Source organism: Hemiscyllium ocellatum, chromosome 48, assembly GCF_020745735.1.
Source record: "Hemiscyllium ocellatum isolate sHemOce1 chromosome 48, sHemOce1.pat.X.cur, whole genome shotgun sequence".
Taxonomy (NCBI): Eukaryota; Metazoa; Chordata; class Chondrichthyes; order Orectolobiformes; family Hemiscylliidae; genus Hemiscyllium; species Hemiscyllium ocellatum.
The window spans coordinates 6,279,265-6,302,216 of record NC_083448.1 but is presented as its reverse complement, the minus strand read 5'-3'; the positions used below and the strand labels follow the sequence as shown (position 1 = coordinate 6,302,216).

At 45.3% G+C, this 22,952-nt stretch overlaps 2 protein-coding genes across 2 annotated transcripts in view; one reads left to right on the top strand and one right to left on the bottom strand.

Moving 5' to 3' along the window:
• Positions 1-737: 737 nt before the first annotated feature.
• On the top strand, positions 738-1,160 carry LOC132836900 (profilin-2-like). Its single transcript, XM_060856467.1, has one exon. It carries the CDS (start codon positions 738-740, stop codon positions 1,158-1,160), a length of 423 nt encoding a protein of 140 aa, XP_060712450.1.
• A 2,071-nt stretch (positions 1,161-3,231) lies between these two features.
• Positions 3,232-22,952, bottom strand: part of polr3d (polymerase (RNA) III (DNA directed) polypeptide D) — a 20,182-nt gene continuing 461 nt past the window's right edge. Inside the window, exons 2-9 of the mRNA XM_060856544.1 lie at positions 19,029-19,267; positions 13,692-13,735; positions 11,397-11,551; positions 10,139-10,263; positions 9,291-9,456; positions 6,406-6,668; positions 5,579-5,731; positions 3,232-4,784 (exon numbers count right to left, since the gene is read on the bottom strand). Of these exons, the coding sequence (XP_060712527.1) occupies positions 4,665-4,784; positions 5,579-5,731; positions 6,406-6,668; positions 9,291-9,456; positions 10,139-10,263; positions 11,397-11,551; positions 13,692-13,735; positions 19,029-19,253 (1,251 nt within the window). The 5' untranslated portion in view covers positions 19,254-19,267 and the 3' untranslated portion in view covers positions 3,232-4,664. The remainder of the gene's footprint in view (positions 4,785-5,578; positions 5,732-6,405; positions 6,669-9,290; positions 9,457-10,138; positions 10,264-11,396; positions 11,552-13,691; positions 13,736-19,028; positions 19,268-22,952) is intronic.

Here is a 22,952-nt window from a genome sequence, read left to right as displayed (position 1 = left end):
GACTCTGGCATTGACCAAACTTGCACATCTTTGCTTACATCTCATCTATCCTATAAAAATATCAGAATCCTCCCTTACTCAACTCTATTTAGAACCTTTTACTTTTGGCATCTGTCACAGTCCAAGTGATGAAACATCAAAACAGGAAGCAGATCAAAATTCAATAAGCATCCTACTGCTACAGTAATGATTACCCGAGTTCCGAACACAAGTTGACTGAATTCTCAAAGAGACAGCGACCATGAATGGAGCAATGAACATCAAGGATGCTAAAGCAGTCAGAAATAGAGAAGCACAGAGATCTTAGATTATGGGGGTGGGGGATGCCCTTTCAAAAACAGGATGGGTATTTTAGTTTTGAGCGTAAGCAGACCTGAGACATACAACGGACATCGAAAGCAACACAATCCTTTGAGTATTTTGTTTCATTAAATCATAAACATCAAATTGTTTAGAAATATATTGTGATGTCACAGTCACCCTGGTTGTCACTGTGTTTGTGACACCAAGAGTTTAAAATTGACCTGGATACTTTCACATTGCATTTTCTTTCCTAGCTTTATTTTGCACACTTGTCTCGCTACTCTATTTCTTTCCAAGTGTGTTGTCTACTGCAACAGAACAGTTTAGAGCAACTTTGCAAGAAATTCATTCTCAAAACTGAAAAGTGTCACTGACTTTGAGCATACTCTCTCAATTTAAACCTGACCCCACTGGGTTCAGCTTCACAGAACAGGATGCTGGGCTGGGATGAATACGTGAGAAATTTGCTTGCGGATGGGCTATGCCAAGATGCAGCAGTATTTGCTTGCTCGTGTCCCAGGCTGCTGGCTGCCAAACAGCAAGGGCTGTTCGAGCAAATGAGCCCTCAAGAAATCAAAGCCATTATGAGCAGTGACCGGAAGACCTTCCTTGTCAAAGGGTTGACCATTGGTGGTAACAAGTGCTTTGTCATCAGGGATAACTTTCACATGGATGGAGATTACACCATGGACATCAGGTTGAAAAGATGGGACGGCAACCATCCTTGCCACAGCGTAGCCATTGCTCGGTCCAACAAAGTCTTCATCATGATCATGGGTAAGAGAGGGGTCCATGGAGGGACACTCAACAAAAAGGCATTTCAGATGGCAAATTATATTAGAAGGTCTGGCTGTTAGGAAATCAGTCATTAAACCTACTCCGGTGGCTTCTGTGGATGCAACTGAGTTCCGTCAAAGCCATCGCAATAACACCTAATGCTGTTTCACTTGTCACAAGCATCCCATTTCATTCATTATTGACCAGCAACTATTGGAAACTCTGTTACCAGAGTAGGAATCTCACACTCAAACATTATTTGTGAAGATCGTTTTAAATCCATACATTTTATGCCCTTACATTGTAGAAATCGAGTTTGCAATGATGAATACAACAGAAACATAATTGCATTTATCTCCATTAAACTAAGTTTGAAGGCTCATTGTTTCACTTTTGAAATGGTGAAAAACTGATGTTTCGCAAAAGACAAAAGGTACAACTATCGCTGCACGTATTTACAATAAAGAATAGGAATCACTAAAATGTGCAAAGACCTGATTACAACTTGCCATGTAAATGAGGCATTGAAACAACCTTAATTCTCTTTCAATCACACATCTAATATTGACCTTCATGTTACGCCAGTGACCAGTCAGTTGGAACCAAGAGTCAAATGACTGAAGGAAAGCAGATCATGGCTCAGGACACATGGCACTTCTCTACAAAAGGATGATCAATCTCTGAAAGCAAGATCACTGACCGGTTGCCTTTCCCGCAACAATAGATAAGTTAACCAAGGCTGGATGTCATCTGGCAAAACAACCAAACAGAAAATCTCATCCTGACTCAACACATTAGTGACTGGCTGAGCTTTGATTATTAACAGAAAATTCTCTCACAAATTTCACCCAGGGGCAGCTACCAGCATTTAAATAAAAATGAACCATAACTATTTTTGCGAATGAGTTTGTTTCTCACCTTCCAACTGCTGAATGAGTAATTGTAACAGACAATGCCATTGAGATTTAACATGGGGCTCCTTATAAATGATATGTGGGGCACAGCTCGATTATCTGTTTCTCAGTATTCTTAGCGCAGTTAGTTTCTGAACTTGAGGAGGAAGAGATAATACAAATGCAGATATTTAAAAAGACCGCAGGAAGCATCTGAAGATGTAGGTACACCAATCTTCGAAGGTGACAGAACAAGTTGATTATACTTCTGCAAAACTTCAGAGTACCCTGGCTTTATAACAAGAGGCATAGACTACAAACATACAAATTAGCAGCAAAGGCAGCCCACTTCACCATTCAGTCAGACTATGCCTGATTTGATTGTGGTCTTAATTCCCTATTTCCACCTTCTCTCCCCCTCCCCCCGCCAAATGATTTTGGCTGGATGGAGCTGAGGGGGCCAAACTACAGAAGGAAGTTTGAGCTTTTAAAAACTATTGATGAGACCTCAATTGCATTATAGCATTTAATTTTCATTACCAGCCTTCAGGAAAGATATCAGGCCTTGGAATGAATGTAGAGTTTACTTGAAAGTTTAAGGGAAGGTTTAACACACATGCCCAATATCATGTGGGATTCTGATGATGAGAAGTCTTGCACTGGCAGGAGAGTCAGTCACCAGAGGGTACACCTCAAATAATTGGCAAAACCAATGAAGGGAGATTTTCTTTGAATGCATCAAGGTGTAAGGATCAGAAATGCATTTCTTGAAAAGACATTTGAAGCAGACCCATTATAACTTTTAAAAAGGAATTGTTGCATAGTTTAAAAGACAACATTTGAAGGGTTATGGGCAAAGATTCACCATTTTATGTACAGTGTCAATCTGGCCGAATCTCTTCAGAGGTGGCAATGGATTACAACTTCGTCCCATGCAAACTGGTCAGACAGAGAACAGCACCAACTTTCTGGGTGAGCACGTATGCTCATCTGGAAACATTAACCTCACTTGCCCCAGTTTGTATACTGGTTCTCCTCTCAGGAGAAAGATGATGCATTTGTTCAACAGAGAACAACTGACAGAATATGCATTACACTGAGAAAATCATTCCCATTTAAAATACTATTTAGTTTCCTGATCCTGCTGTAACTTCCCAACCTGATAACCAGCACAGATTGTGGTTCCATACAGTAAGATACAGAAAACCAAATTCAATGCAGTCTTAAAAAGAACAGAGAAGTTTATTTGCAATCCAAGATTCAAAAATTCTCACATCAAATATAGTACAGCAGTAGAAAAGTTGCAATTGGATTTTCCAAACTCGTTATGATTTTAACTTATGTTATTATCAAGAATGAGGTAAACACTGCTTAACTCGTTCTGATTCTGAGCTGTCCAAATCAACATTAACATTCAGACTCACGATATGCTGTCACAATTTAAGTCATCAGCTTACAAAGGACAGAAATTTCCCTGTGCTGTCAATCCCCTCCTGTACTATGACATTGCTCAGCACAAGTCTTCTTAGATTAAAAGAGAGAGATCCTCTTAACAATGTTGGGTATTTAAGATGCAATATTAAAGTACAAGGATTTCAGCACAATTTGTATGTCAGAAACCATTAGGACTATGAAAAGCACCCAGTAGCACACGGAGAAATTATGTTCTGTCTCTGATCTGCAACTGCCTGTGACCCCATCCCTTTTTACCCGAGCAACTGCCTGTGAACCCATCCACAATGGCAGAGTATAATTTTTCTACCACACTGGTAGAGTTTTGAGGGATACAATCCTGACAATAAAAATGGTTCTCATCTAACTGTGACATATGAAAACTATAGGTCAACCGTGAAGCATTACTAAACTATTGGATTAACTTTCATTTTTGTTGATAATGCCATGTCCTGGTAACTTTAAGGAAAAGGCACTTGGAGAGATTCCACAATTACAGAAGAATTTCTTGGCTGAAACCACATCATAATGGACATTTAAGTAATTCAGACAACAATGCCAAACTAAAATGATTCAGCAGCAAAGCATGCATTTAGTGTGAGATACAATCTAAACACTTGTTTCCCACCCAAATCAGGAAACCTGCTGATTTGCAATCTGGGGGCGTGGGGAACATTTTTGGTCCGGGTATAGATCAACATCAAAGTCACAGCAAGCAAGAAGAATCGAATGGAAAAGTTATCCTTCTGTTTCTGACAGCATGGACCCAAACAGCAATGAAGTTTGAATGTGAACTCTGAAGACTTCCAACTCTTGGATCACTGCTGTACAAAGACTCCACCACCTCTCAGAGACTGACCTCATGTCAGCAAGGCGCCTGGCACCAGCTCACACTATCTTTTGCTCTGAATTTACTGCTGATTCATGCACAGCTGTTCCACAGTTCAGTACTGCTTCCATCAATGTCTGTCAACATGATTCGTGGACATTGCCTCGCTGACCACCAGCGAATTAATAGGGAAGCCAGACCAGACTATATCCTTGTTATGACACAAACACTGCCACAAAGAGCAAGTCTCATTCCAGTTTCCCTTGAGAACTGACTGCTCCTTTCTCTGCAAAGCCCTCCTGCATTCCCTAGCTCAGAAAAAAAACAAGAGCTGCTTACACTTCCACCTTCTTCTGTCTTGGTGCTGCATGTGCTGTGATGCCTTTTGACATGCGCATCTCAAATTCCAGCTATTGCCTTTGCTGAAGGAGGGTTTCGAAGTCAGGAGAACAGACTAACTTATGTTTCACGTGTCCCAGCACCGTCATTTCTCCAGTCCGGTTCTCTCCGATTCCGATAGAAACCAGCTCCTTAAAGGAGGACAACAACAGAAATCAAGTGAGTGCAAGGGTCAAGGTGGAAATTTCACAGCTGTTGCGAGGCAGGGCGGTGAGAACAAAGAGACCTTCACAATGTCCCGTCTCCAAATGGTTCACAGCTGACACATCTGCATTTGTAATACCTGCACTGTTCCTTCTCGAAGCATACCTTGACAGCTTTCACATCCATCTGAAATGGCAGAAGGGCCCTCTATTCGCACCTCTAAAAGGCAGCAGCTCCAGGAGCTCTTCCTACTGACTACGCAGGAGTGTCAACCCAGATTTACATGCTCAAGCATTTCTGGTGTAGGACTCGAACCCTTCACCTTCTGACTCAAGAGGTAGAGTGAAATGTGGGAGACTTGCCAGGTACACATTGGAATAGTCAAGCCTCGAACTAACTGACATGAATGAAGGTTTCTGCAGCAGGTTAACGGAGGCAGTGGCGAAGCTAGGTGCTGTTATGGAGGTGGGGAAATTGTGACATTAATCTTGGAGGTAAACGTCACACCCAAGATTGTTAACCGACTGGCTTAATCTCAGTCTGCTGCTCCTGAGAAGGAATGGAGTTTGAAGTGGGGACCGGCCTTCATAACACTTAGTGAGAGGAAATTATTCATTTTGTAACAAACTCAGTCTCACAATCATCATAGTATTCCAAAATTAACATGAGCCCTAGCAAAGCAAAATTTCTGAGCAAAACATCCAAGTTAGGGAACTCTTCTCAGGAAAAAATAAACTTAGAGTGAACAACTTCCTTACTTAGGAAAACATGGGTAAAATACCTGGAGAAACGAACATGTTGTGCCCATGGTGACATCGAGGGTGACCTGTCCCAGTACAAGCTGTACTCTCCCCGACTTTCTGATCAGCAGCTTTCCGATCTGACCTTCAGTTAAATCCATCAGCGAGCAGGAATTCTCTGCTTGTTTCAGTTCCTGAAGGACATACGCATTATACGACAGTTCCATTAACTATATGGCTTAGGCCAAAAGCAGCATCCATTGCTCCTAGCACATTAGATAACAGTTTGTATTTCTGTTCCAGGAAAAATAAACAAGGAATAAACTAATTGGATTCCAAAATGCTGGAAAATGTCTTTAAAGTGCATCTTATTTCCTCTGCTCATCTTTTACATAAACATCGTTACTAGGCATCAACTATTCCATATATAAAGCCACCTGTACCCCTCGATTAGATTTCAACATGTAATTCACTTCTGAGTTTCTGTTCATCAATATGTAAACCACGTGAACTCCTTGATTAGATTCCATTCTGTAACTTATTCATGGATATATCACTTAAACATAAATCACCTGTATTCTCCTCCGAGTATCCAGTCTACTGAAACACACTCTTGCATATCTGTTAACCTCAGTTGAACCTAGCCAAACCTCTCCCCTGGGTGTTAATATTGTATGTGAATTTCTCAATTAAATTTCAACCTTCAACTCACCCTGGATATCCCAGCACTTCATACTTTAATCACAAAACAGAACTGCAATTGGTAGTTTTCCAATCCACAGCAGAATTGCATAGATCCATTTTTTGAAATGGCTGGAGATTAACAGAGTAGCCCCTGCATTGTCACTGGATGTTCCCCAGTACATACCTGAGCCTTCTCTTGCTTCAGCAGCATAGTCTGGCCATCATCAGCCTGAACCTCCGCTTTTACTGGCTTCTCATCACGTGTGGGAGCCTGGCCAGGGAGTGTGTCAGGTAGCTGCAGAAACAGAAGCTCATCATCTTTACACAGACTCAGCTCTTGCAGCAGCTCAGATACTGAAAGCTCCTTTGGCACATCCTGGATCATCTTCGTCGCACTTGGATTCGGCGACATCTGCATTTCTTTGGCAACTCCGGGTTCATCCTTAACTGAAAACAAAGCAATGATTCTAAGTGACTTTATTGGATAGATTTTAATACATAAACCACAGATAAAGCACAGGCAGAACTCTGTTCTCTGGTCAGAGCAATATTTGGAAAGATTGGAAAAAAATAATTTCTGGTTTTTTTCACACTCCACTCTTCAATGGAGCTACTCTTCAAAAACCCAACCAAGGGAGCGAGTTAATACTTAAACATCGCTGGATTATCACTCTTGCCTCGATCAGAGTTTTGAGGTTCAAGTACCCCTCTAGAACTGGGTGGCACGGTGGCACAGTGGTTAGCACTGCTGCCTCACAGCGCCAGGGACCTGGGTTCAATTCCCGCCTCAGGCGACTGACCGTGTGGAGTTTGCACGTTCTCCCCGTGTCTGCGTGGGTTTCCTCCGGGTGCTCCGGTTTCCTCCCACAGTCACAAAGATGTGTGGGTCAGGTGAATTGGCCATGCTAAATTGCCCGTAGTGTTAGGTAAGGGGTATATGTAGGGGTCTGGGTGGGTTGCGCTTCGGCGGGTCGGTGTGGACTTGTTGGGCCGAAGGGCCTGTTTCCACACTAAGTAATCTAATCAAATTATCAAGGTTAACAGACATGGTGCAGTACTCAGGCAGAGTCAGAAGTGCTGTCTTTCATTTACCCTCTTAGCTGGCTATTGAACTTGTCACAACTTTATTCAAACAAAATTGGAGGAGATCTTGCTGATCTCCTAACCTTGACTCAGTAACAATACTTGGACAGCATTTCCCACACATAGATGTATGGTGATGCAGATGTTAGTGTTGAACCTACTGCACAGTCCACCCGAAAGTATACCTCAAAATGATGATCTGGATAGCAAAGCCACAACAAAGTGAGAACAGGAAGATGCCTACAAATGGACCTGTCAGCTACGACATTTCATATTGGAACAAAATGGATCTTGAAGAAATGTGTCAAGTCGACCTTGTCTCAAAATTATTCCTGGAAAAAAGGCACATTTTGTCCAAATGCTTTGTCTTGCATTCAGCAGGACAATTCACAATTCAAAAGGGGGTGGAGGTGAGAAAACTTCATGACTTAAGTGCACTGATTAGCTGCCAAGTGTAAGCTAGTTGGTACAGGCATTGTCATAGAGAATGCAGCAACCAATTATGATTGACAGTTAACAGTCAGACTTTATTTAAATTTTAAACCAGGCCAGTTGACTAATGAGTCAGGGCGCTGCCCTGAGATTTGAATCAGTGACAGGTTGTCACCTATGTTGTTGAGTTGAAAAAGGGTACAGTGTACATACATATTCTTTCTAACTGCATAAAATAGGGCACTGTGTATTACTGTTTGCAGCTCACATATATATTAATGTGCCATCCTACAAAGTGGACTGACAATTTTGGTTGTCAGTTTAATCCTTTGTATACTCAGGATTACACGACATATTTTGCCCAAATGCAGAATCACACCTAATGTTGGAGACTTTGTTGAAAGTATTCCAAGTATGGGCTGATTGGATGTCGTCAGTACCTTACTTCTTCAAACAACCAAAGGGATAAGCTATTTGTGACGATCCACCAGTCTTTGGGGTATACAGCCTACGTAGCTAGCATCACACCAACACTCAAATTCATATACCGCATTACTTCTTTGTGCAATATATAGAACTTCTTTTGGGCTCTTCAACAGCATTCATCAAGAAGGAGTTTTCTTAGCAACACTCAAGTTCTGTACTACAGAACAATTTATTATGTACTGAAATAACACAAGAAGCTTTTTTTTTAAATCACCCAGTTTAGTATTCAAGGTCATGACCATGGGATTAAGAGTCTGATTAACTACCAACTGAGCTAACCAGGCAGAGTTTTAGTCTCCACAGGCAGATAATAATTTGTTCCATTAAGGAAGGCTGTAGTCGACACCTTCATTTTCAAATGATTTCTCAATGCATTTTCTCCTTTAACTTTGTCATAAATTTGCCGTCCATTTTGAGGAATATATCACTCATAAAACAAGGTTTTAAAACTTAACCGATGCACTTTTGCCATCTGGAATCAGGAAAAGTGATGCGAGCAGCTGTCGTGCCACTCACAACTGTTTCAGATTCTTTTCCAGTTACCAGTAGGAGTTAAGAGTGGACCAATATTTATCTAGCTACTAAAATCACCAATACATATTATTCAGTTAAAAATCACACAACACCAGGTTTAATTGGGAACACTAGCTTTCGGAGTGCTGCTCCTTCATCAGGTGACTTCTCCAAATCATGACATATTATCCAGTCAGTCACAGGTGGCAGCTGTGATTCCGACATTACGACAGCAACAATACTTCAAAATCACTTAATTGGCTATAAAAGCACTTGAATGTGTCTGATCTAAGGAAAGGCACCTTAAAGTACAAGTAATATCTTCTACACGTGGGAGATACTTATCACATTTGAATATGATTGCATTCACTCAATGACTTAATGGTGTGGTGACTCTTACAGGCTCACTAGTTCGGATAATAAACTATTTAACAACTCATTCCCTTCCTTTCCATTCTGAAAGGCTCCTCCCGGTCTCCCATCATCATTAACTCGGTATAATTCCCACAGCCTCACATTCTCTACAACAATGGCAGTATGTGTTGTCATACTCACTTTTCACAGAGGGGACATCCACCTCCATCTTCTCCTCCTTGGTCAGCAGTGCAGGTTTCATCTCCTCATCCTCCACTTCCTCCTTGAACAGCCTGCCTGACTGTGCCAGCGGGAGCTGGACAGGCATGTTCCGGGCATCGTTTCTCAGACCAGGATCATCAATAAACTACACACAAAGAAAAGCACTCAGTGGAATGGGTAACACACAACAAAAATTAAAATAATGACTACATGAATGGCTCAGATTGAAAAGGAATGCAGAATGTAAGAGAGCGAACAGTCAGAGGTTTCCCTTTGACTTCATATTATCTATAACTGAAACTGATTTGCACCAAGTTCCCAAATATGAGTTATCTATTCTAAATTAACTAATGGCCCTGATGTCCAATTCCAGAATAATTCTTATTCAGACAAAACGCTGTCCCTTCTCAAGGGCACAAGCTCTATGGTGCCACAGGTCTAATAGGTGTGTCTTGTCTAAGCACGGGACTCGATGGTAACTGTAAGCAAGGTATTCTGCCAACAGTGTGAGAGAGGTGAACCTAATACTGGTCTTCCATTGATGCCTATACATGCCACTAGCTAACAGCTGTGACCTTCTCTCTCACCTCATTGTCCTCACCTTTTTATTTCAAGGGTCAAAGACCAACTGTTACAGTCGAGACTAATTAACTTGACACAGTCCCAGAATCAATCATAGGCTTCCTGATCTGCACTCGCATCGAGACACACACATTTCGTAAAATAACCTCCAATCTCAATCCCACCCATGTCCGGCATGAATGTCCAAGCCCTAGATCGAAGGCACTAGAAAACACATGACTGTAGTCGCCCAAGCCGTTGCTTACGTCATCACGGTCCAGCATGCGGAGAATCTGCTTGGTTTCCTCTTCAGACTCACGCTTTTCCTTCTTTATGTTAATAATTGGGGATGTTCCAAACTCCTTCATATCCATCGAGGAATCCCAACCAGCTTTGAAGAAAAATGAGAGATACACCAAGAGAAAATCAAATAAATAAGAGAAATATAAAATAGATCGCAGGTCATTAATTGCTAATTCCAGACAAATTGATTGTTTTACATGCTGTAATAATTTAGAACGTGTCCTGTTTGTTCCAGGATGGGTTGGTTGGTGTCAGAGATGGTGAGCTCCATTTAGCTCTGAATTATTTCTGGTGGCCAAGTTTGCCGGCCATTCATTGTTTTGAGGCTGCCCAAAATCACAGTGGGACAAAGCAAAACCCCCGAGTGGCATTTCCCTGCAATGTTCTGTTCCTGCCCTTTCCACAGCAGTATTGCATAGTCTCACTAACACATGCTTCCTCTCCACAGTGTGAAGGCCAGCTCAAAGTTGCAGCTTGGAATGGAATCTCTGAAAAGATGAATAAAAAGATAGAAGTGACAAAGGAAAGCCACCACTGAGCCCCACAGAGTTCCCCCCAACATGTACTTGTGCTGTTATACTTCATTCCTGAGCACAAATGACAGGGAGGAGGAGCAGGAACACAGTGGAGGCATCCAAGAATGAAAGCAAATAAAGCCTGTGGCCTGTCGGTGATGCCCAACAGTCTGCAGGAACTTGAACTTAATGTATTATATCTTGGTCAATTTGAATTCTGTAATGCCAGAGCTAGGGCTAGTGCAGCCCTGTCTAAGACTTGACTTAAGTAGATAAGAGCAAATAACCAGCTTCTGTACTGGAATGCACTGCACCCACAGGAGTACATGCTGCAGTGCTGAAGCACAAGGTGTGAAAGATTTATATCCATTAAACGAAGAGTAACTGTTTCCAGGAGGTGAGGAATCAATAAATAGAGGGCACACATTAAAAGGTGCTAGCGAATGAACTGGGAGTCATGAAAAATCTCACAGAAAAAACAATTATGTTTTTGGACACCCAGCACAAAGTTTTGACAACAGAATTGGATTAAATATTTAAAATATGACAAATCCAAGGAACGGTGGGGGGAGACCAATTGACTTGATTGTTGTTTGGAAGAGCAGGCCCCAACCCAGGAGGCCAAATTGCTCCTGCTTCCTATGGTGCACAATTCTATGGATGTAAACTGGAAAGCTCAATGAGTGTTCCCTTTCCTGTGTCTCACCTCTTTTCTTCATCATTTCAGCGGGTCCCTGCTCAAAGATGGAGTGGGATTGAATTGTCTCAGGTCTGCCTCTTCCCCTGCCTCGTGTCTCTCTCTGGCGATCCTTGTCTCGTTCTTTCTTCTCTTTCCTCTGAGAGGCATCGTCCTCCTTTGGTCTGTAAGCAAAGCAAATTTGAGCATCGAAACATCAAGTGATGCAAGTGAGCGCTGCGAGTCAGAAACCCTCAACCAAAAGCACATCTTTCATGTGAAAGGGGACTGATGTCAGTCAGTAGGTCGGCAAGATGTGATTGACCACCTTCAGCAGCCCTATGGATCTGGGTTGTGCGCATACTAGTCTTTCACCTGACGCCAGCACATGGAGCAGAGGAGTAATCACAGCAGGAAATCCAGAAACGAGGTAAACTAAAAGCATCCAACACAAGGAAAACTTGTTCTGGCATAATCTCAACCCAACATTAAATTCAGCTTCCTAACACCCATGTCCTCACTCGCTGCATTTCTAATACATTATTGAAAACTACTGAAACCAACATGCTCTGAATCTCAGACTTCATCCACCCACACTCTTGTCCTTGCCAGTATTTATCCCAGTACGAGCCAGCTCCAAGTGCTCTCTCCACACATGGCTCAGGCAGACAGAGCAGAAAGCCTGTCACTGCACTGTGCCACAACAACAGTTATTCTCATGCCTGAAATGCAGACATTTAACATGTATGCATTCACTCGAGAAAGATTGTGAAGGCGGTGTTAGGCATGGGTTTGAGTGCAATTTTAAACAGTTAATTTGAGTTGAGTTTTGTAATGATCAAGCATGCAAAGCATTCATATTATATTTGGTTTATCTGTGGTCAATGTACATGTTATCTTGTCAGTGAGAATGACCACATGATTCAGGTCAAAAGGAAGGTCTGTGGTATTAATAATGTTTCCATGAATATGACAGGTACATATTTCATAAATATATATTCTACTTGGTATGCTACAGTAATATGGTGAGGTCTAATGAGATTACTTGTAAATATGTAATGCCCAGAAAATAAATAGTGATTTATTTTGTTAACTTGTCCCAGGCAGCAGCAGTTATTGTGAAGTCGCTTTAGCAAAGGGTTCTTTTCGATAAAGTTTAGCGATGGGATTTGGAACTCTCCAGAGCGTTGAGATCAATTAGACTGAGAAGATGATATTACTCATTAGGATATTATCCTATATATACTTTAAGCAGGTGCCTCCATCTCAGAGGACATCTGTAAACTTAAACAGGAAAAATTGAGGAGACCACAATTGACTGACATTGCTGGGAACCAGTCACGAGATAGAATAAGGGTCATCTTAACGATATCACATCACACTTGAAAAACTGATGAGGAATTGGCATGCAGTGTTAACTCAAACAGATGAATTTTGTGCTGTTAATGCGTTGGTAAGTTAATTAGAATTGCACCACTGATCATGTACTGTCTGAGCAAAGGTTATGTACAGGACTAGTGGCCAGTTAAGGTGAACAATCATCAATTTATAGCAGTCCAAAACACAGCAATAAGAGAAGACAGAAACGCTTCAGTCAAGAGATGTGTCCAGTCAGCCTGAAGTCATAAGGTGAGTGTCCAACACTGACTGACTGAACCATTGCCTAAATTAAGCATCTTTACCCTGTCCTTGTTATGATAATTCTGTCAAACGTGTAAAAATGAACCATACCCAGAGTGGCCTTGAGTTTAATCAGAACTGAAGGATCTTTTAGATTGCCTCTTTCTCAATTCAGTCTTTCTGCAATAATTTTAACTGAGATTTCAGTCAAAGTGTGCACTCCACACCTTCCAAGAATACATTTAGGAATGTACAAGACATTCTCAGGTCTTCTTGCACAGGTACAGTCAATATCTCATTTTGTCCTTTGACCAAGGAGCCTAATCTGCACCATTTTCTGATTTTGAATGTACATTCCCTTCAACTCATTTCAAAACGTGTAAGTGGATCTTTCAGAGAAAATAACACTGACAATGAGTGATGGGAGACTGTCACAGTTTCTATACAATGTACGCAACCACTTGTCCCAGCAGGCAAGTCGGGGGTACCAAGCTCCCCCTCGTGGATATTTTTTATTTTATGATCTGAGAAACTTTCAGTCTCTGGTGGTGACTGCAGACAAATGGAGGTCATGTGCACTGACCCACAGCTCTGCACGTGCTCCCCTAGTCCTTGTGGATAACTTACTAATTGAAACATTTTCATTACCACTAAAGTGAATTTTAAAACTATATCACAAATTGCTTGAAGCAAACATATACTCACTCTTCCTTAACTTTCCTGCTGATGATGTTGGGAGTGAATGTTTTCTGCAAAAGAAGACATCATAATTAAACATTGCTCACATCACAGTCAATGTTACAGTTTGCGTTCAGAGAATTAAGAAGGACTTCTGCTCTAACATGCTCGGAAAGCTTGTGGAAATAAACTCACTCTCTCATACACGTTGATAGCAAGGAACAACTGACAAAACCCTTGCATTAAAGATTAATTCCATATCCTGGACCCTATTGTTTTTCAGTCAACATACTAAAGTAAATTCTATTGCCTAACCTAACTTGCAGTCACAAATTGTCACTCTAACTGCGTTGAGTGTGTGGTGCTGGAAAAGCACAGCAGGTCATGCAGCATCCGAGGAGCAGGAGAATCGACGTTTCAGGCATAAGCCCACCATCAGGAATAAGGCATGTGAGCTGGGAAGCTGAGATAAATATGGGAGTGAAGCTGAGAATGCGATGAAGATGAGGGAGAGGGTGATAGGTTGGAGAGGAGGGTTGAGCGGACAGCCCAGAAAGGTGATGGACAGGTCGGGAGGGCAATGCCAATTTGGAGGCTTGGGACTTGGGTAATGTGGGGGGGGGGGGGGGGAGAAATGAGGCAACTGTTGAAATCCACACTGATCCCCTGTGATTGCAGCATCCCAAGGTGGAATATGAGGTGTTTTTCCTTCAGGCACCGGGTGGTAAGGATTTGGCGATGGAGGCGGCCCAGGACCTGCATGTCATTGACGAAGTGGGAGGGGAAGCGGACATCCATGCCATGCAGCCCAGGTCCTCCTCCATTGCCAAACTCTTACGACTCCAAGTCTGGACAAAGAATGCCTCATATTCCACCTTGGGAACCTGCAACCATATGGGATCAACGTGGATTTCAACAGTTTTCTCATTTCCATATCCCCAATATTATTCCAGTCCCAAGCCTCCAATTCACCATTGCCCTCCTGACCTGTCCTTCACCTTTCCCAGCTATCCTCTCCAAACTATCACCTTCTCCTTCACCTATCTATCGCTTTCTCAGCTACCTTCCCTCCAATCCACCCCCCCCCCCACCCTCCCATTTATCTCAGTTCCCGCCCCAGCCCACAGGCCTCATTCCTGATGAAGGGCTTATGCCCGAAATTTTGATTCGTCTGCTCCTCAGATGCTGTCTGACCTGTTGTGCTTTTCCAGCACCACACTCTCAACACTCATCTCCAGCATCTGCAGTCCTCACTTTCTTCACACTATTAACTGCATCAAACCAAAACTTGTCTTCAACAGATATCTCCAGGCATAATGGATCAAAATCAGAAGTGGAAACTTGGTCAAGTTAGCCCCCTTCTGGACCCAGGGTGCTGCGCCACTGATCGTTCAGCCACCTATGAAAAGATTAAATTTAAAAATTGGGAATCTGTTGTTCAGAGCACATATGGTGGCACAGGTATCCATTTTGCCATTAAGTGTGTATTTTTGAAGAATCATCGATTGCATACAGCACTGAGGAAGCATTCAGAACACTATATCCCCGATGACTCTCTGCAGGTACAACGTTGCTCATCCCACTCGTTGTTCTAACCCCTTAGTCCTGCCAAGTTTCTCTCCTCAGGGACTTATCTAATTCCCTTTTGAAACATTCATACCACACAGTTGCCAGGCAATGACCAGCAGCGTCAAAACAGAATCTGACCATAGTCTCCCTCTCACATTCAAAGACATCACCATTACTGAACCTCCCACTATCGATTTCTTCAAGGTTCCCATTGACCTGAAGTGGAACTGGTCCAGGCTTATTAATACTGTGGTTACAAGTGCAGGTCAGAGGGGCTGGGAACCCTGCAGTAACGAACTCACCTCCTGACTCCCCAAACACCATCCATTACATACAAGGTGTGAATCATGGGTATGACGTTATACTTCACATTGGCCTGAATGAGTGGAGCTCCTACAACACTTATGAAGCTCGGCACCAATGAGGACAAAGCAGCCTTTGTACCACAATGGAACCACGTCCACAAACATCCGCTCCTTCCACCACCCACACTCAGTAGCGTTGTCCACCATACACAAGATGCACGACAGAAATTCACCAAGGCTCCTTCGACATGATAGTGATTATGGGTTTAGAAGGACAAGGGCAGTAGATACAAGGGAACACCACCTTGTATCAAGCTTCAAGCTCCCCTCGAAGCCACTCACCATCCTGACTTGAAACATATCTCTGTTCTTTTAGTATTGCATGGTTAAAATCCTGGAACTCTCTCCCCAATGGCACTGTGGGTCTACCTACAGCAACTTGACTGCAGCGGTTCAAGTTGGCAATCTACCACCACCTTCTCAAGTGTCATGAATGCTGGCCCAGCCAGCGATGTGAACTTTTAAGTAAAATGTTTTTTGAAATCCTTTGATTTTGCTTCCACCACCCTCTCAGGTAGCACATTCCAGATTCTACCCATTCGATGAACAAAACAAGTTCTACTTTATGTCCCCATGGCTTCTTTTACCAATCACTTTAAATTCACATTCTCTGGTTGTTGACCCTTCCCCCAAAGTTCTCCCCATCGAAACTGTGCAGATGTCTCATGATTTTGAGCATGTAATCAAATCTCCTTTCGACGTTCTTGTCTCTTGAGAATAGTTTCTTCAATCTATCCACGCAATTGATCTTCTGATCCCTGTAACTACTCATAAAAGTATTCTGCATCTTCCCTAAAGCCTTAATTCTACACTGCAGCGCCCAGAACTGGACACACTTCCCCAGGTGAGGCCAAACCAATAATTCATAATTTCCTCCCTGTTCCTCTCATCTTTGCCTCGATTTACAAAGCTGATGCCCTTTTAACCATTTTATCAATCTGTCATGCTAACTTCAATGGTTTTTGTATGTATAAAATGCTTAGGCTTTTGGAGAATGAAAGGTGATCTCACTGAAATCTGTAAAATACTTAATGGATGGATGGGGTAGATGCAGCTAAGATGTTCCCCTGATCGGCAAGTCTAGAACCAAAGGGCAGAATTTTTTTAAAAAGGATGCCATTTAGGAGGGAGATACGTAGAATTTCTTTTCATTCAGAGGGCTGTGAACCATTGGAATTTTCTATTCGCAGGGCCTATGGAACTGAAGTCTTCAAAGGTGTGACACACACAGTTTGATGGATTCCTGGTAACCAGTGGCAAGGTACAAGGCTATATTGCAAAATGCTTATTTAAAAAGAGAGCTAGCCATTAACTAGTAACCTGATAACCTTGTGTCCAGGTGAGTTGAGGGCTTCTCTGTGCCATACACACCGATATGATTTAGCCAGGTTTCATCCGTTCCAGTGCCATGAGCAATGTCAAATTGTAAATGATCGTCCAGTTGGAGCATGGAGGAGCAACATGATGCGTGTCAATTCCTTGAGGCTTATTTCTGAATAAATTTCACTAGGCACACTGTTACTGGCAGAGAAACAATTGCCATCGATTCCCCTGCCAGCTTGGATTGAAGTGTACCATTCCTTCAGAGAAACAGAAATGGAAATGCGATAGGCCAATGTAGTGTCGGGATCGTCGGAAATCAACCTTCAGATGGTTCCCATTGAAATAAAGTACAAGTCATGGATCAGTGTGAGGTATACAAGATAATGAGAGGCATAAATAGAGTTGATAGCCAGAGACTTTTTCCCAGGGCAGAAACTGTTAACACGAGGGGTCATAGTTTTAAGCTGTTCGCCAGAAAGTATAGAGAGGATGTCAGAGGCGGGTTCTTTACACAGAGTTGTGAGAGCATGGAATGCGTTGCCAGCAGTTGTGGAAGCGAGGTCATTGGGGATATTTAAGAGACTGCTAGACATGCATATGATCACAGAAATTTGAGGGTTCATACATGAGGATCAACGGTCAGCACAACATTGTGGGCTGAAGGGCCTCTTCTGTGCTGTACTGTTCTATGTTCTAAGTCCAACTCCAGAATGAAATGAGAGAAAGACCAGCACAGCGAGCTTATCAAACAGTTTCGCCCTACACAGTACATTACCAGTTTGACTCCTCGCGTCTTTTCTCATTGAAAATTGCTGACGATTCCAAGGTGCGATAAATAGCGTTCAAAAGACTCCTGGGCCACTTAAACATAGGTTTTGCCATCAACAGTCTGCTGACTTCCTTATGCAAAACATGTTTTGACAACATGATGATCGAACTAATTTCTTTCTGCATAGTTGTGTGTTTGAATTTGAAGCCCTAACGAGTATGGTCACTGTGGCAACACAAGAAATCGGGCAGCTCATTTGTGTACAGCAAGTTTCCATAATCAGCGATAAAATAAACTACCAGGTAATCTGTTCCACTGGTGAGGGATCGATATTGTCTCAAAAGGTTCCATTCTGCTATTTTGATTAAGAGCAGGAACGATCTCCAAGGGTAAACTGGGCTTTGATTTAACTCAAAAGAAAGTGTGTTTAACAGTGCAGCACTCCCTCATCAGCAACACTGGAAAAGGATAGGCTATTGAGCATATCAACTAGAAGAAAGTGAGGACCGCAGATGCTGGAGATCAATAGTTGAGAGTGTGGTGCTGGAAAAGCACAGCACATCGGGAGGAGCAGAAGAATCAACGTTTCATTGCTTATGCCAGAAATGTCGATTCTCCTGCTCCTCGGATGCTGCCTGACCTGCTGTGCTTTTGCAGCACCACACTCGTAACTCATTCAGCATATCAAGCCTGCTCATCCATTCAAATGGATCATAGCTAATCTTCTCCCTCAATGCTGCTTTCCCAATATCCCTAATGCCATTAGTATCCATATTCTTCCACATCTCAGTCTTAAGTGGCCTAAACCCCATCCCTTTATTTTGAGATTGTATGCCTTGGTCCTAAACTTGTATGCCAGGACGGATATTACTTTTACATTCACCTTGTCAAGAATTCTCCAAGTTTCAGTGGAGACACTTGATTTTTCAAAACTCAAACACATGCTGCATCTCCTCGACACTCACTCTACGTATACAGAATCCTGTACACAAAATGCCAGCTGTGATCTCACCAAGATTTTATACAACAACAGCAAGTCATCTATTTCCCTGTATTCTCTCCATAACCCTGCACATGCGTCTTTTTCAGAATACTCTCTTTTGAAAGTTTGAATTGACCTTGCCTCCAACACACGCTCAGTCACTTTCCTGATCCTAATCACTTGTTGCATGGAAAAGTTGATCATGCCATCACCATTGCTTCTTTTGCCAATTCCCTTACATCTGGGCACTTCAATTCCTAACCTTCTCACCAGTGGGAACTGTTCCACCCCATCTACTTTGGCCCGCCTCTGAAAATTTCAATCAAATCTTCCAACCGTCAATCAGACTTCCTGACCTTTTTCATTCCTCCCAGCGTTAGGTCCCGTGAGCGGATGGAGGGCAGGCGGCCTGGGGTAACGGTGGCGGAGGGCAAGCGGCCTGGGGTAACGGTGGCGGAGGGCAAGCGGCCTGGGGTAACGGTGGCGGAGCTGCGCCGGCCTGGTAGGCCCCTGCCTACTGTGACAGCGGGCCTGATGGCACTGGGATGGCCAGCATCTCCACCGGGGCCTCTCTCAGACATCGCTGTTTCGTTATCTGCAATGCAAAAGAACAAGTTAGTACAACCGCAAAAGCCATGCCAGTTAGAAAACACAGCAGATCTCACAAAACCACAGCTTCCCAACCTCACCTGAGGGGATACAGGAGAGTCTCCAAGCTTTATTATCTCCTTGGGCATGCATATTATCACAACTTGGCAACCGCTGTACAGATTCAGGATTAGAGTGGTACTGGAAAAGCACAGCAGGTCAGGCAGCATCAAAGGTTCAGGAAAATCGACGTTTTGGGCAGGAGTCCTTCATCAGGAAGGGCTCCTGCCTGAAACGTTGATTTTCCTGCTCCTCGGATGCTGCCTGACCTGCTGTGCTCATCCAGCACCACTCTCATCTCGATTCTAATCTCCAGCATCTTCAGTCCTCACTTTCACTTAACTTCTATCCAGAGGTCACTCCAAGCTGGTCAAAGAACCAAAATATTGCCAAGTGGCAAAAACACACAGGATTTCCTTTTTCCCATGGGCAGAATAAAACAGGAGGTCAAAAGCAACTGTGGGATGCCAGAATGGTTCATGCAGCTATTGATGCTGAGAAGCACTACAGTTGGCTGATCAGACCGATGCCAGCTCTCTGCAGAAGTACAAAATAATTGAACACAGAGCTGGGAACCAGCACAGTACGAATGGGCCAAAAGAGCTTTTAGACTTCAAATCTACATATTCAGAGATTGTCTTACTGTTCAAAATTTGGGAGAAGATCTGACAGCCAGACTACTGCGACCACTAGGACTCATAACAGCACACAAACCAACAGCCACTCTCAAACAACTCACCAGGGCAAAGGACCCGATACCCAGCATGAGCAAAACGAACGTAGTGTATAAAATCCCATGCAAGGACTGCACAAAACACTACATCGGACAAACAGGAAGACAGCTAACGGTCCGCATCCATGAACACCAACTAGCCACGAAACGACACGACCAGCTATCTTTAGTAGCCACACACTCAGATGAGTTCGACTGGGACAACGCTACCATTATAGGACAAGCCAAACAGAAAACGGCCAGGGAATTCCTAGAGGCATGGCACTCATCCACAGATTCAATCAATAAGCACATCGACCTGGACACAATATACCGGCCACTGCAGCGGACAGCTGGAACTGACAACTGGAGCAGCAGGTACAAATCACTATAAATGCCGAAGGAAACATCACAGAAGCGCTTCACAGGAGCCTCCCAAGCACTGAGGCTGTCACCTAGACAGGGGACGAAACGTCTGCCACACAAATTCCCAGCTTGGCGAACAGAACCACAACAACACTGTCTTACTGTTATATCAACTTACACTCCAGCTTCCAAGTGCAAGACATCAGTTATCATGTACCTTTGGCCCATCTCTCAGTGGTGCTACCTCGTGAAATCCTACAGCTCCAGACAACTTTGGTTTAAGACAAGCACCAAATTCTGGCACTTGATTCAACATTTTGAGACACTTGGGCTAAATGTTTACATACAACACACAAGGTGAAGCTATCCAAGACAAGGCATCCTGCTTGATTTGTACCCCACCCATCACCAAAAAGCAGGGGAAAAGATTGGGGGGTAACTGGGGATGGGTGAGGCAGTGAGAAAATTAAGAGCCGGGAGATAAAATAGACTGCAAATGTTTTGTGTAGCCTGTTACTTTCTCATAGTCAGTGGAATTTGGTGATAAGACCAGATCCGAGTGAGGCTTTAACTCCTCACCCCTTCCCATCCATCTCATCGTCCCCCCCATCACATCCATCCCCCTTCCTCTTCCCAGTGCCTCAACATCACCAATATCATCCCACTCCTCTGTCCCAAACCCCTGCCCCCTCCCTTCCTACCTGCTTACCCTCCCTCTCCCCATCCCCTCCCCATCCCCTCCCACTCCCTCCTCCCACCCGCTAACACTACCCTCCCGACCCTCACTCTCCCATTCCACCCTCCCTCTACACTGCCCCCTCGCCAACCTGCCCACTCCGCAACATACCCCCTCCCCTCCCCACTCCACACCCTCTCCCACCCACACTTGCCCCTCCCAGCTCCACATTCCCTCCCATCCACCCTCGCCACTCCCCGCACCACACCTTGCCAACGCTCGCTCCCCTCACTCACCCCACCCCACCCATCCCACCCACCTTCCACGCCTTCTCCCACCTCACCCCTTCCCCCCACCCCACCCCTTCACCCACCGCTCCTCCCCACCCCCATCCGCCCTCATCCCTACACTTTCCCCCACTCCACCCCTCCTCCATCCCTCCCCCACCCCCACCCGAGCCCTCTCACCGCCTCCCCCTCAAACCCCCAACCTCACCCCTCCCCCTCACCCCCCCAAAACAACCCTCACCCCCTACCCCACCCTTCCTCACCACCCCACCCATCACCGCCCCACCTCACCCCCTCACCCCACCTCACTCAACCTCACCCCCCCACCCCACCTTCCCTCCTCACCCCCCCAACCCATCTCACTCCCTCGACCCTCTCCGCCCCACCACCCCCGACCCCTCACTGCCCCACCCCCCTCACTTGCCCACCCCTCCTCATTCCCCCACCCTACGCTCCCCACCCCACCCCTTAGCCCCCGCCCCAACTCTCACCACCCCACCCCACCTCACCCCCCACCTCACACCCCCACCCCACCCCCCCCACCTCAACCCCCACCTCACACATCCTCACCCACCCATCCTCACCTGCCCACCACTCACCCCCCAACCCCCTCACCCCTCATACACCCATACCCCACCTCACCCCTCATACACCCATACCCCACCTCCACCCCACCACTCACCCCCCCACACACCCACCCCACCTCACCCCCCTCACACCCACACCCCACTCCACCTCACCACCTCACCCCCTCACACCCACACCCCACCTCACCCCCTCACACCCACACCCCACCTCACCCCCTCACCCCACCTCACCCCCTCACACCCACACCCCACCTCACCCCCTCACACCCACACCCCACCTCACCCCTCATACACCCATACCCCACCTCACCCCCACCCCTCACCCCCCCACACACCCACCCCACCTCACCCCCCTCACACCCACACCCCACTCCACCTCACCACCTCACCCCCTCACACCCACACCCCACCTCACCCCCTCACACCCACACCCCCACCTCACCCCCACCCCACCCCCTCACCCCACCTCACCCCCACACCACCTCACCCCCGCCCCCCTGACACCCCCACCCCCACCTCACCCCCACACCCCTCCTCATCCCACCCCCACCCCTCCTCACCAACCACCCCTCCTCACCCCCTCACACCACCCCACTTCACCAACCACCCCTCCTCACCCCCCACACCACCCCTCCTCACCCCCCACCCCCTCACACCACCCCTCCTCACCCCCCCACCCCCCTCACACCCACCCCTCCTCACCCCCCACCACACCCTCACCCCACCCCTCCTCACCCCCCCACCACACCCTCAACCCTCCACCCCCAAAACAACCCTCACCCCCCCACCACACCCCTACTCACCACCCCTCCTCACCCCCCACCTCACACCTCCTCATCCCCCCACCTCACACCTCCTCATCCCCCCCTCACCACCACCCACCCCCCCATCCCCGCCCACCACCCACCCCCCTCACCAACCCCACCCCTCACCAACCCCACCCCTCACAACCCCCCTCACCCCCCCACCCCTCACAACCCCACTCCACCTCACCCCCACACCCC